Consider the following 12,676-nt stretch of genomic DNA (forward strand, 5'->3'; position numbering starts at 1 on the left):
CCTGATTTGGCGTAGGGCATGATTGAAACAATGTCAGGATCAGCACTGGGAGATGAGATGCCTATGCTCAAGACTACTCAGCGATGGACGGGACCGAGATATCTTGTTCCATCCCCAGGCTGGCTAACATTCCTCACGATTGTAACTCATAATCAAGATTTGTGTTCTCATAGTTACGCCCTTTTACTGGTCAGAACTTTAGCTGTGATACCCAAGAAGAGTTTCCCCTCGTTTCTTGCATACAGTGAGACGGGTAGTGGCAGGTAACGAGAAGTGAGTCTATGTCGTCAGAACACAACGAACGACCTGAACAATTAACCGAAAACAAGAAATCAATGTTGAGTCGAGGGTCCTTTGCTTCGGTTCTGAGCTAGCTGCAGAAACGAAGTCAGGTTAATTGCCACCTCAAGCGCCGTGGTGATTGGTTGAGGCACTTGAGGCAGAAGGATTTCCATGCTTGTTAATTATCTCGGTGAAGATATTTGGGGGCCACAAATATCATCCTTGCATCTGAAGCACATCCTCCTCACCACCAGAACCAAGAACTGATCTCTGAGAACTGCCCGTCTCTAAAATTACTCTAGAACTTCAGCTCAAGATATTGTTTGAGCCTGAAGGAGTAGCTTAACCCACCAAACTCAAGACATGAGAGGGTCTAGTCATGTTTGACCATGGCTCAAGCCTCAAGCTATATACACAGCCCTATTGAGAGGTCGAGACTTGGCTTTTGACTAGCATATTTTGGGTATAACCTGGGCTGCATACCCAATTCGGGTTGATGGCGCCAATAAGCGCTTATGGTTAATTTCTTAGCTCCTCAGCCGTTCACACTTGTAATGAGCTAAGGGCGTTGGCCAAGGCTGGCTGTGTTTCGAGAGATGGGCTGACTCTGAATGATTGGCTCTTTTATGAGCTAGATATGGTGGCAGGGCTGTTTCCTAGTCGATTCGAAAGGCAATCCTTCAGAAGGGTTGCCTTCAAGTTTCTCTCATTCTCTCATTACCTCCCTCTCTTCCTCTCTTACACCGTCTTGGCCCCAGGTCAGTTCTCCGTATATCGACTTCAGAAATGGGTTCCTCGATGAGATGGCTCGCTGTGGCAGCTCTGGCATCTTTCTCTCTTGACAAGACGAGTGCTTTCGAGTTTGATCTACCACCTTCAGCACCAGAACCTACTTCACCGGCGAGACTTCGTGCTATCCGTCATGTACATGCACGCGCAGACGCAACTACTGAGACTCTCAGCATCACTGTCGCCCCAGACAACACTTGTGGTTTCTACACACCAAACACATCTTTCTTCTTCACATGTACTGGCGGTGTGAAGTGTATGTACGAGAATGACAAGTACAATGTTGCCTTTTGTGGTGAGAGGGACTTCAAGACGGCTTGCATGAACAGTGCCGATGCTTTGAACCCGGATAAGTGTGATGTGGACTGTAGACGGAACACAAACATTCAGAAATGGTGAGTCAAGCCCGACTTTCACAATTGAGGCATTCGCTGATCTAATTGAACAGTACCGCCGATACAAAGACGGAGTGTTACACCATCTACTTCCCCAACAACATCGAGAAGTACCCTTGCCATACACAATCGGGCTTCAGCAGCATGATCTTCCCAGATGGTGTAAGCGACTTTGAACAGTCAACACTAAGCGTAGACGTCTTCCCAGCTCTGGCCACCACCGAAGCATCAAGTACTGAAGAATCCACCACCGAAGCCTCATCAAAGTCAACATCTGCAGCATCGACCACAACAGTCACAGGCGCACCACAAAACGACGATGGTGATGAGAACAAGGACGACAACGGTGGAAGCAGTACACCCGTAGGTGCTATCGCTGGCGGTGTCGTGGGAGGTGTCGCTATTCTCGTTGCCGTGGGCCTCATCATCTTCTTCATCCGCCGACGAGACAACAAGAAGAAAGCAGCAGCTCAGCCATTGATGTCAGACCAAGCACATACGCAGCCACAAATGCCGTATGGAATGCCCCCTCAACAGCAACAACAACAGATGCATTCTTACCAGGAATGGCACACTGGATCACCGCCCCCTCAGGGCTGGCAAAACAGCCCTTCGCCTCCCATCCTAGGAGGAGCTCCAGTGCTGGTTGAAGCTCCTGATTCCAATACTGCGCAGATTCATGAGATGGGTGATGGAACCGTCAAGTACAAATAAGCATACGAAAAAGGGAGGGCATTGTTTTGGATTGGTGGAAAGCGATAGAAGGCGTTTTAAGTGCTTATGTACTTGTATCGTCCTGTGTTGGACTAGCTCATATTAATGGCTGCGACTAGTTTCACTTTTGAACTCTTGTGTGTGTTAAGCTCGTGACTTTGTTTGATAGACATGCCTCATTCGGATCAGATAAAAGCGTAGTTTGAGAGCAGGGTTGTCGATGGGTGGTCTAGATCTTTGGGTGAAGATCTCCCGGCCTCGATGGTGGTGGTTGAGTGGCGATATGGCAGATGAAGGTGAAGACTCTTGGGGAAGCAGGAAGACTCAGGACCTTGACCCCAATTCATAAAAAGGTTTAAGGAAACTCAAAATAGGCTTAGAAGGCCTTGGATCGTCTTCTATATCAGCCAGGATAGGGGTTGCGGGGTTTGCTAGCTTCCCTGGGACTCTAAGTAATAGACAATCATTTACTGTATATGAGTGGGCACTGGATTTGGGTAATGACTATGCCTGAACAAGATGAAGTTGTTACCGATTACGAATCTCAGCGACTCAATGACATGCAGCGACCTCATCCCGTCCGTCTCCTTGGTAACCCCGTGATCTGGGTCTTGCGCTGCCAAAAATAGCCAGGGGTTTTGTCCTGCCAGCCCAGTGCTGTCGACCTTTTATGTCGGCTAAGCCAATAGAGGCTCTAGCGCCCTCGAGTGGCCCCAGACTCCAGTGCTACAAGTGGAACATCCCGCTAAAGGTCCCTGGAATTCGCGGCTGCTCTTAGTTGATGAACTCTACTGAGGTTCCGTTGCAGCCGCGAGCGAGAAGTGAGACGTTGACGTGAACCCTGCCAGTCCCAAGTCTCAGACCCCGACGGGACCCAAAACTTTCAACTCGTGATCTATACAACATCTTATTCAATCTACTTTATCATCTCACCTCTTCCTCATCAATCAACAACCTCAGATCCCCCATATCTCATATATATCCGACCTCTAATTCCGACCCCTATTGAACAAATCCTTGGATGACCTCATATCGCATTCCTTGAACCTTTCAATGTCAATGCCACCTTGACGGTGATGACTCCCGTCGCTGCCCATACGACGGGCTCTTCCGATGCTGCCGCTGCCCTCAGGGGCGCAACACTTGCCTTCAACAAGCCCAAACCTGCTCCTCCACCTCTACAGAAGGACAATGGCGCTTTAACCGCTGCGACATCAGCCGGGCGACCTCGAAGCCCTACTAAGAACCTCGGCGCGCAGAGCACGGGCGGAAGCACAATCGACAACGAACAATATGGACAAAATGGGGGATCAATAGCGGCGAGGCTGAGACAGCTGGGCCATAGTCCGGGCCAGCTTCATCCGAGTGCAGCCAGGGGAGGCACAGATCCTAAGAGCGCAAGCTTCATAGCTGCCACGCTGGCAGCAAGTCGGAGTGCTAGTCCTAGCCCCAAGGCTCGAACACCACGGAGGAGGACGAGTATTGAAGGTTCTTCGAGTAGTGGTGACGTTGTTGATTCAGGGCCCATTGCGCCTACCGGGTCACTTATTTCAATGTTTGAGCAGAGCCGCGCAGGTGACCCTGTGAAGCGAAGCTCACCTAAAAGGACTCCTGCCAAAGCGCCTAAAGAAGAGGCCGATAGCATCTCGGAAGAGAGGGTACCGCAAGAGGAGAGACGTTTACCAGAAACCAAACCGAAGCCCAAGCCCAAGCCCAAGCCCAAGCCCAAGCCAAAACCGTTGACACCGGAGCCTCGGACGCCCATCAAACCAGCTCCGGAGGTATTGTCACCTAAGCCAGCACTGCCTAACAAGCCAGTTCTGAGCCCCAATCCTGCTCTAAGTCCAAACCCAACTTTGAGTCCAAGGCCATTTATGAGACCAAAGACACCTCCTCAGATCATCACTCGTCATGCAACCAACCCTATGCCGACTCCATCGCCGGATCCTCAGAAACGCAGTCCGAAACCTAGGGAACAGCCTAAACAGCGACCTCCGACACCACCGCAGCCCAGAGGGACAAGCAAACCAAAGGTCGAGTCCAGGAGTGTCTTGCATGAAAAGACCCCAGCTATCAAACAAAAACGCTCTGCTCCTCCACTCGAACCTCGGCTATCTCGTCCAAGGACAACTCCGCCTACTCCTACAGAAGCACGGCCGACATCGGCACTGACAGTATCTTCGGACGATACCTTCGTGTCTGCATCATCTGTTCAGTCGCCGGTACGAGAATCTCCTCCGGTGATGCCTATAAAGAGGCATTTCACGGGTAGTGTTCCGCCATCGCCGACTCGAGATTTTCGACGCAGCCAGTTTCAAAGCTCATCAGCCACAAGCCTCCCACTCGAGTCTCTCATGAGCGCCATCGTGGCTGGCTCACTTGCGTCTGCTCGTCTTACACCACACAATACGGGAGGCAGTCTAGCACCCCCAGTACCTCGAAGGCAAAAGTCACCTCGTCTAATGCAGACTTTACGGCAGCCGCCCAAGCCTCTAGGAGAGGATACAGATCGACATAAAAAGAAGGGGTTGAAGCTTCATAAAGGAAAGCACGCGCACCACGAAGGTTCGCGAAAGAAGTGGAGAGAAGAAGTAACACCACGAGAGCGGAAACGATATGAAGCAGTTTGGGCTTCCAACCGTGGCTTGTTCCTTGACTTGCCCAACGCACCTCTGGATGCTATGAACGGAGACCCCTCAGAGTATGTTCTCAACACAGTTGTTCGAGAAATCTGGAAGCGGTCCCGTCTACCAGCAGATGAGCTGGCCGAGGTATGGGACCTGGTTGACCGTAAGGGACGAGGCGTTCTGGGACGTGCAGAATTTGTTGTTGGCATGTGGTTGATTGACCAACGCCTTCGTGGACGAAAGATCCCAACCAAAGTGAGTGACAGTGTCTGGGGCAGCGCCAATGGCATACAGACCAAGAAACACGACCACAAGCATTAGAGATGTTAATTCAAATTTGTCCTTGTTCTATAGAGTGATACCCTATTTAGACTACATGCCTATTGACTACATAAATAATTGTTCATTTCATGTCCCTACTATCTGATATTGAATAAGTGAGTTACATCGCTGATGCAAAGAGAGAAGCACAGAAGATTGTGGGATCAGCATCAAGATTCAGAAGCTCAAATATTTATATAAGCAACGTCTATATGTTATGTTCTAATATGCAAAATGTGCTAAGAAGGGTCATTGGCAGACCAGGGAGATTTGACTTGTCTATACACAAGACGACCCCCATCCAGTCTCCATATTCAACACCACCACGTCAAGGTTTTATCCCCTGACATAGGCAATCAAACTCTAACAACTCACGATGAGCTAACATACTCGTCGCTAGTCTTGTCACCGAAAGTGACGGTGACATTGTACTCGCTAATGGTAGGGCTTCCAGAAGCACCGTAGATGCTGAAAAGAGCAGCGGTGATGAGGCCCTGACCCTTCGTGCCCTCGGGGATGGTGAGTTTCTTCTTCAGAGGCTCGACCTTGTTAGACTCGGCTGTCTGTTGCATTAGCAATAAGATCAAGATAAAAAGGAGGGAAACATACCCTTTCCGAGGGCGAAGGAATCGGCGACCTGGCCGATGGTGCCAGGGTATTGAGTCTCGGGAGCATAGCCAAAGACGATGGAGGAATCGAAGACGCTCTGGATGTAGTTCTCGCGAACGATGATGGCCTCGAAGGGCTCACCGACTGCGATCTCCTTGGGGACCTTGATACCGGTGATGCGGGCCTCGGCGAGAGCGAGGAGAGCGGTGGAAGCGGCGGCGATAGAGAAACGCATGATGAAGGTTGTAAAGAGGTGTGTAGTTGAAGTGGTTGTGTGTATAGGATGGAGTTGAGCTGAGTGCAGGAGAACAGGAAGGACTCAGTTGAAGAGTCGGTGATCCTTTATATACATACATATACAACACTCAACTCTAATATCATATTATTCATGCGTGTCCAACGTGAATGGATACAAACAACAGGAACCCTTGCATCTCCGTCCACGGCCAAGATCTATTTACAGCTCATGGACATGACATGGCATCCGTCATAGCTCGCCCCAATCAATTTCCAAATGCCGATCACTACCAACTCCAAAGTCAGAATGCGGTCTTCAGCTCGGCAATTCAACAAGTTGGATACTTCCCCGGATCTTTAGGGGGGGGAGCAGATCTGACCGCTTCTCGCTACGAGTTGAACATTCTTTGTGGCTGCGCCAGAATCTTCTTTGGCGTTGACCGTTGAAATTCCAAGGCAACGTTGCTGCACTGTATCTGAAACTTGGGCTTAGCACAGACGGATACGAGCTTGATCGACGCTTTGCATGCTATATTCTCCGCCCAATGGCCAATGGGGGCTGTATATGTGGACAAATAAGTGAGTGTCGAACAAGAATTAGTGATTATGAGTTGATCGAGGGCTTCTATGAGCCACTCTGGTTACCGCTCCCAACATGCGCTATGTCAGCTCGCGATGACGCACTATCTATCTGTATGTGCCCAGCCCAGGTAGAGTGCGGATATAAATGCCGTCTCAGAGATATTACAGGGGAAATAGTGCCACTTTTTATATAATATCCTAGGCATTTATAGTTATACAAGGTTGTTGCCCTGAGTTAGCACGTCAACAAGAGCTGCCATACCGCCGGCACTGTGCACATATGTACTAATTAATATAAACATCCTGTACAGTATGTACGGATACGATGTTATATGGCTTCGTCATTCCTCCAACCAATAACTTGCCGATACCCGAACCATGAAGATCACCTCGTGTTCATGCTTGGCTGATGTTTGTTCGTGATGTGGGCAACTTTACGAAGTGTGTACACTAATTCTATCCATCACTTGTGACTTACTTTATTTGCAACAGATCGTTGATGACAATATATGCTGAAAATGATTCTATCGTTAGTACTAACTTTTGACTGCCAGGAGTATACTATGGTATCCCAAATTATTGAAACAAAGACGAGCGAGTATTCTACTCCTCCATCTCTTCATCCTCATCCTCAGCCGCAGCCGCAGCCGCAGCATCAGCCTCCTTCTTCGCCTTGAAGGCAACAGCCCACTCCTGGGCCTTAGCCATCACCTTGTCCTTGCCCTTGGGGTCTAGCTTCTTCTCCCAGTCAGCCCAGCGTCTGAACCACTTCTCAGCCATCTTGGGCTTCAAGCCCTTAACTCGTGTCCGTCTATCGAAAACGTCACGGATAGCGGTGGGGTCAGCCTCGGAAAGACCGATCTCGAGATCAAGAAGCTGACTCCAGAGATCACCCTTCTTGGGGTAGGCAGCCAGAAGAGTCGCGAACATAGTACGGCCTCGTTCGGGCTCACCGTTGGGGGATCGGAATTCTAGAGCGGCGAAGCGGCTCACGAGAGTCTGACTGTGACGATCGCCGAGTTGCTGAGTGGCCCGGGGGAGAAGAGCACGAGCTCGGTCAGGATTGTTGCTGGTAGCATGCAAGAAATGGGCATAGTTGAGCCAGACGTTGGGAGACTTGGCACCGAACTTCTTGACCATTGTTTCGAACAAAGCGTCGGCATCCTGTTATATAGTTAGCGCGTGGTGCCCTGTGTGATGCACTATGAAGTAGCTTACCTTGAGCTTCTCGGACTGGATGTAGATACTGGCCAGTCGCTCATGGACCTCTTGCGCGTCGTTGTATTGACAAGCCCGCTTGAAGACCTCCTCCACTGTCTGCTTAGTTCCGTAGGCAACCTCCAAGTTGAGGTAAGCAACCCAGACGTTGAGCTTCTCCGTCTCTTCACGGATGTTGATAGACTTGATGGCTCGCTCGGCAACCTCACGGGCCTTGGAGAGCTCTGACACTTGCATCTGGAAAGCCATGTAGGCAATCCACAGCTCTGACGAGTCAGGCTGTCCAAGCAGTAATCGCTCGTAATCGCTAGAGGTCTGGGGGCCATTGGCATCCAGCTCAGCAGTTCGGTCGACCTGGATCTCGTCCTTGTTCCGCCTCTTCTTCCTTGTCTTTTCATTGTCCTTCGTTTGCTCCTCTGACTCTGATTCTGGCTCATCGAAGGGGTCAGCAGACCACTCAGACTTCTTTCCTGCACCGAGACCCTTGGACTTCTTCTTGGTCGGTTGGTCCTCCATCTCCACATCCTCATCATCGTCCTCTTCCTCCTCGTCATCCTCATCATCATCCTCATCATCATCCTCGTCGTCTTCGCCTTCGTCCTCATCCTCATCTTCGTCTGAGTCTCCCGCATTATCTGTGCCCAGGATCTTGAGGAGTGCACCAGCATCATCCATGTCCACATCATCGTCACTGTCGTCCTCATCGAGCTCAACACCGGCATCAGAGTCATCCATATCGGTATCAGCATCCTCGAAAAGTGAAGGCTTAAGTCCGAAGGTAACTCGTCGCTTGTTCGTGTCCACTTCAAGAACACGTGCCTTGACAGCATCGCCCTCCTTGTAGAGCTTGGTTGCGTCCTTGACAGGGTTCTCAGCCATCTGACTGCGATGGCAGAGACCGCTGACATTGTCGGAGTTGTCGATCAGGATGAAAGCACCAAACTCCTCAACCTTTCGCACCTTTCCGGTCACGATCTGGCCTTCCTTGATATCATTGTATGTAATGGGAGGGGTGTAGTCCTCGTCAACGACTGAAGACTTCAAGCTCATCTCCACGTGGCGAGTCTGTTTGTCGACAGCAATAACTCGGCCCTTGACAAGCTGGTCAATTTGGAAATGATCCTTCCACTCCTTCAGATACCGATCTGACAAGTTCGAAATCTTGACCAGAGCAGTAACCTGTCCACCGAGGAGAACGAAAAGTCCCTTGTCTGAGACATTCTTGACAAATCCTCGGACAACGTCACCAGCATCCAATTGAGAAACGTCGCTGATCTCCTTATCCTTGACTGGGAGTGTAGAGCTCATGATACGAGATGGACGGGTTGATAGTCGGAGTCTCTTGTTGCTTGCATCAAGTTCCACGATAGAAACGCGAACGATGTCGCCCTTCTTTTGCTTCAGAGTGTCGATAGTGTCAAAGTCATCGGCCATATCGGGAAGGTGAACGGGTCCTGACACAAGTTCGCTCAGCTTGACGAGGACCTGGCGCTCGTTGACCTTTGTGACTCGTCCAGGAAGAACCATGTTTTGCTTAAGAGCACTCCAAGTAACAGTCTCGGAAGAGTTGGAAGAGCGAGCAGACAGGTCCAGACGTTTGTTGCGAGCATCGACACCAGTCACTCTCACCTTCAAGGCTGAGCCCACAGGGAAGTTTGCCTCGAGATCGTTGAGTTGAGAAAGGTCATCGGATGCTTCCATGGCAGAGATTCTGCCCCGGACTGAGGGAGAAAGATTGACCCAGAGATGTTGGGGGCTGGAGTTGTTGACGAAGGCGACATAAGTGTCACCAACCTTGAGGTTCTCAAGAGACAGGGGTTCGAGAGTCTTGGCCTTGAGGTCGCTAGGCTTTGCGGTAAGCTCGAGCACAGAGTGGAGGGATCGGTGAGAGAATGGTAAAAATCGGTGATCTTTGGCGCTGTGGACTCCCATAACGCGTACTGACACGGTCTGCTTCTTATTGTACTTGTCCAGAGGGTCCTTGGGGTCGGTGATATCCTCCCACTTGTCGAAAATTTGAGAGACATCAATTCGGCCCTGAACCTTGCTGTCGACAAGCTGAACATTAAGCTGTGTATCCTTGATGGATGTAATCTTAGCCTTAGCCACAGTTCCAAACTCAATATCATCTGAAGCAGCAGGCTTGTCGCTGGCCTTAAGCTTTTTATCTAATTCGACAGACTCGTCGAAGTCAGCAGGGGCCACTACGATACGCTTGTGATCAGGAATAACTGAGACAATCTTGACTTCGATTGACTGGTGCTTGTGCATGCCAAAGTCAGGGAGGTCCTGAATGTCTGCAGCAAGGCGAGCCTTGGGAAGAAGAGCGTTCACACCTCCACCGAACTGAACGAAGACGGCAGTAACAGTAATGTTCCTAACGAATCCAGCAACAATCTTGCCTTCCCTAGCATCCTCAAAGCTGGTAAGCAAGGTCTTGTCCTTTCCAGCACTGACAAGACTGGGCTTGTGACTAAGAATAACAGCACGTCGGTTCTCGTTCTTCTCGATGATCACCAAGTCAGAAAGGGTCTGACCAACAGCAATACGTTTGAGAGCATATTGGTTCTTGGATGTTGACTTATCAGTGAGATGGCCAACAGGGAGGATAGCTTTGAGCTGAGCGTCGGCCAATTCAACGAAAACCTGATCTTCGGTCTTTTGTGTGACCTTGGCAGAGACAATATCACCAAGCTGAAGCTTCTTGAGGGCATTCTGCTTATCCAGGCCGAAAGCAGAAGGGTCTTTGCAGGATACGACGAGTCTCTTAGACTCAGGCTCGACGTCAAGGACATGTACGCTGACAACTTGGCCATTTCGGAAATGTTCCTTAGGGTCCTTGATGTAGGCCTCACTCATCTCTGAGATCGGCAGGAATCCTTGGACAGCTCCAAAGAATTGGATGATGGCGCCGGAAGACTGGATCTTGATAATGGTACCAGGAATTTGCATTCCAACACTAGCCTCTTCGTAAGCCTTGATAACAGGAGCTTCCGAGTTGACGAGTGTCTTCTTCAAGGTAAGGCGCATTTGCTTCTTGGATAGGTTGGTTGAAAGAACTCGAGCCTTGACCTTCATGCCCTGTCGGAACTTCTTCTCGGGGTGTTGTAGCTTCACATCAGAAAAGTGTTGTTCGGGAACGAAGCCAGTGATACCCTCAGCAACCTTGACGACGAGACCGCTGACACCCTTCTCATCAATAAGGACCTTTTCAATATTGCATGTTACAACGGCACCGATGGGAACATCTTCCAGTCTGAGATATTGCTGCTCAAGCACGGACTTCTCAAAGGATATTTGGAAGAGGCCATCCATTTCGTTGTAGCCAATAACACGGCCCTTGTGCTCCGTATCAACCTTGTAAGGGCCACTTGCTTCGTACAGTGCTTCCACCTTGCCATCCTTGACTCGTGAAATATGGACAAATCCGCTCAAGCCAGGGATGCCAATATCGACGAACAGACCAATATCAGGCTCAACATGACGGACTGTGCATTTCTCAACAAGAGATGAGATGGGGAGAACCTGAGTTGGGTTCTTCTTAGAATCGGTTGACTTGGTAGGTCGTTTCTTCTCGAGGGCGGTAATATGTGGAAGAAGGGAGATTCCGAGCTTGGGCTCTCTGGCACCAGGGAAGTTGCAAATTACTCGGGCCTTGACTCTTGAGCCAATCTTGTACGCTGTATCCAAACTCACACCAGCAGGGCCAGCTCCAGATTGGATGATATCTGCAGTCACGTCTAGGTGACCCATGATCTTTCCAGAAAGACCTCGTCGGTCGGTGTTGGAGATGAGTACATCTGCCATGGTACCAGGGAGGAAGGTATTGATGGTCGTGGCATCGGCAGGGATACTCTTGGGGTTACCAATCTTCTTCTGTTGAAGTGAGAGCTGTGCGATCTTACCATTGGCACCCTTGCTGATCACCTGGCACAAGAAAACAGCGCCTGGCTGCAATCTTTGCTCGTCGATGTTCTTATCAACCTCACTCTTTGCAAGGAAAGCACCAAGATTCTCAATACCGGTGTCCATCACAAAGCCACGGTCCTCAACGCTGACAATAGACGCCATAACCGTGGTGTTAGGAACAACATCATCCTTCGACAGGCCCGTGTTGGCCTCATTGGGTCGCAGGGACAATTCGATGCGTCGCTTGCTCTTTCCGGCAGTAGACTCCTCGGCAGTAGATGCCACGTACACTCTCAAGTATTGACCAACAGAAAAGATAGACTTGAGGTCGATACCCTCATCATCCTCTGCCTCGCCTTCTTCCTCGTCGTCCTTCTCTGTAGTCTCGTTTTCGAGACGTTCCGTCAATTGTTGGGAGATGGCGACGATTGAGATATGTCCGGTAAGGTTGTTTGGTAATGCGACTTCGAGATCGAGGTTGTTGATTCGTGTGACCTGTGCAAGAACAAGAGAGCCTTTGACCAGATTCTACACCAATGTCAGTAGGCAAAGTGAGTGAACGTAAACATTTAGGTTTACCTTGAAGCTCAGACTCTCAATTCTGACTGCTTGTTCCTCCTCTCCGGTCTTCTTGTCTGACTTCTTGTCACCCTTCAGGGCAGTCTTCCGCTTCTTCTTCTTTTGGACCTTGTTGCCAGTGTTGAATTCTTCTTCGCGCATGGCATCAGCCTTGGCTTCAAGCTGAATCTTTTTCTGCTCGAGAGGAGTGAGGACGCTGGCGCCACCTCGAGGGAACATTGGCTCGTCTTCCTTCAAGAGCGACACAACAGGAGCCTTGTCGGCTGTCTCAGCACTCTTCTTGGGAGCGGGCTTCGCATCTTTGCCGACATTTTCTTTTTTGGTAGGTCTGGCTTCTTTTGTATTCTTTGCCGATTTTGAAGGCGGATTGCCGCCGGGGGCGTCTTTTCGTTTGAGGTTGCTCATTGTGAAAGA

The 12,676-nt window shown here is 50.0% G+C and overlaps 4 protein-coding genes across 4 annotated transcripts; 2 read left to right on the plus strand and 2 right to left on the minus strand.

Moving 5' to 3' along the window:
* Positions 1-1,068: 1,068 nt before the first annotated feature.
* J7337_005254 (uncharacterized protein) lies at positions 1,069-2,180 on the plus strand (the record flags this gene model as incomplete). Its single annotated transcript, XM_044822936.1, has 2 exons — positions 1,069-1,466; positions 1,520-2,180. The coding sequence occupies 2 exons, from the start codon at positions 1,069-1,071 to the stop codon at positions 2,178-2,180; spliced, it is 1,059 nt and encodes a 352-aa protein (XP_044681427.1).
* A 1,076-nt stretch (positions 2,181-3,256) lies between these two features.
* J7337_005255 (uncharacterized protein) lies at positions 3,257-5,128 on the plus strand (the record flags this gene model as incomplete). Its single annotated transcript, XM_044822937.1, has 1 exon — positions 3,257-5,128. One exon carries the CDS (start codon positions 3,257-3,259, stop codon positions 5,126-5,128), a length of 1,872 nt encoding a protein of 623 aa, XP_044681428.1.
* Positions 5,129-5,499: 371 nt separating this feature from the next.
* On the minus strand, positions 5,500-5,972 carry J7337_005256 (uncharacterized protein; the record flags this gene model as incomplete). Its single annotated transcript, XM_044822938.1, has 2 exons — positions 5,500-5,687; positions 5,738-5,972. The coding sequence occupies 2 exons, from the start codon at positions 5,970-5,972 to the stop codon at positions 5,500-5,502; spliced, it is 423 nt and encodes a 140-aa protein (XP_044681429.1).
* A 1,187-nt stretch (positions 5,973-7,159) lies between these two features.
* Positions 7,160-12,667, minus strand: J7337_005257 (uncharacterized protein; the record flags this gene model as incomplete). Its single annotated transcript, XM_044822939.1, has 3 exons — positions 7,160-7,720; positions 7,775-12,211; positions 12,263-12,667. 3 exons carry the CDS (start codon positions 12,665-12,667, stop codon positions 7,160-7,162), a joined length of 5,403 nt encoding a protein of 1,800 aa, XP_044681430.1.
* Positions 12,668-12,676: the final 9 nt, after the last annotated feature.

The sequence above is a fragment of the Fusarium musae genome, chromosome 4 (genome assembly GCF_019915245.1).
Source record: "Fusarium musae strain F31 chromosome 4, whole genome shotgun sequence".
In the NCBI taxonomy this organism is placed as follows: domain Eukaryota; kingdom Fungi; phylum Ascomycota; class Sordariomycetes; order Hypocreales; family Nectriaceae; genus Fusarium; species Fusarium musae.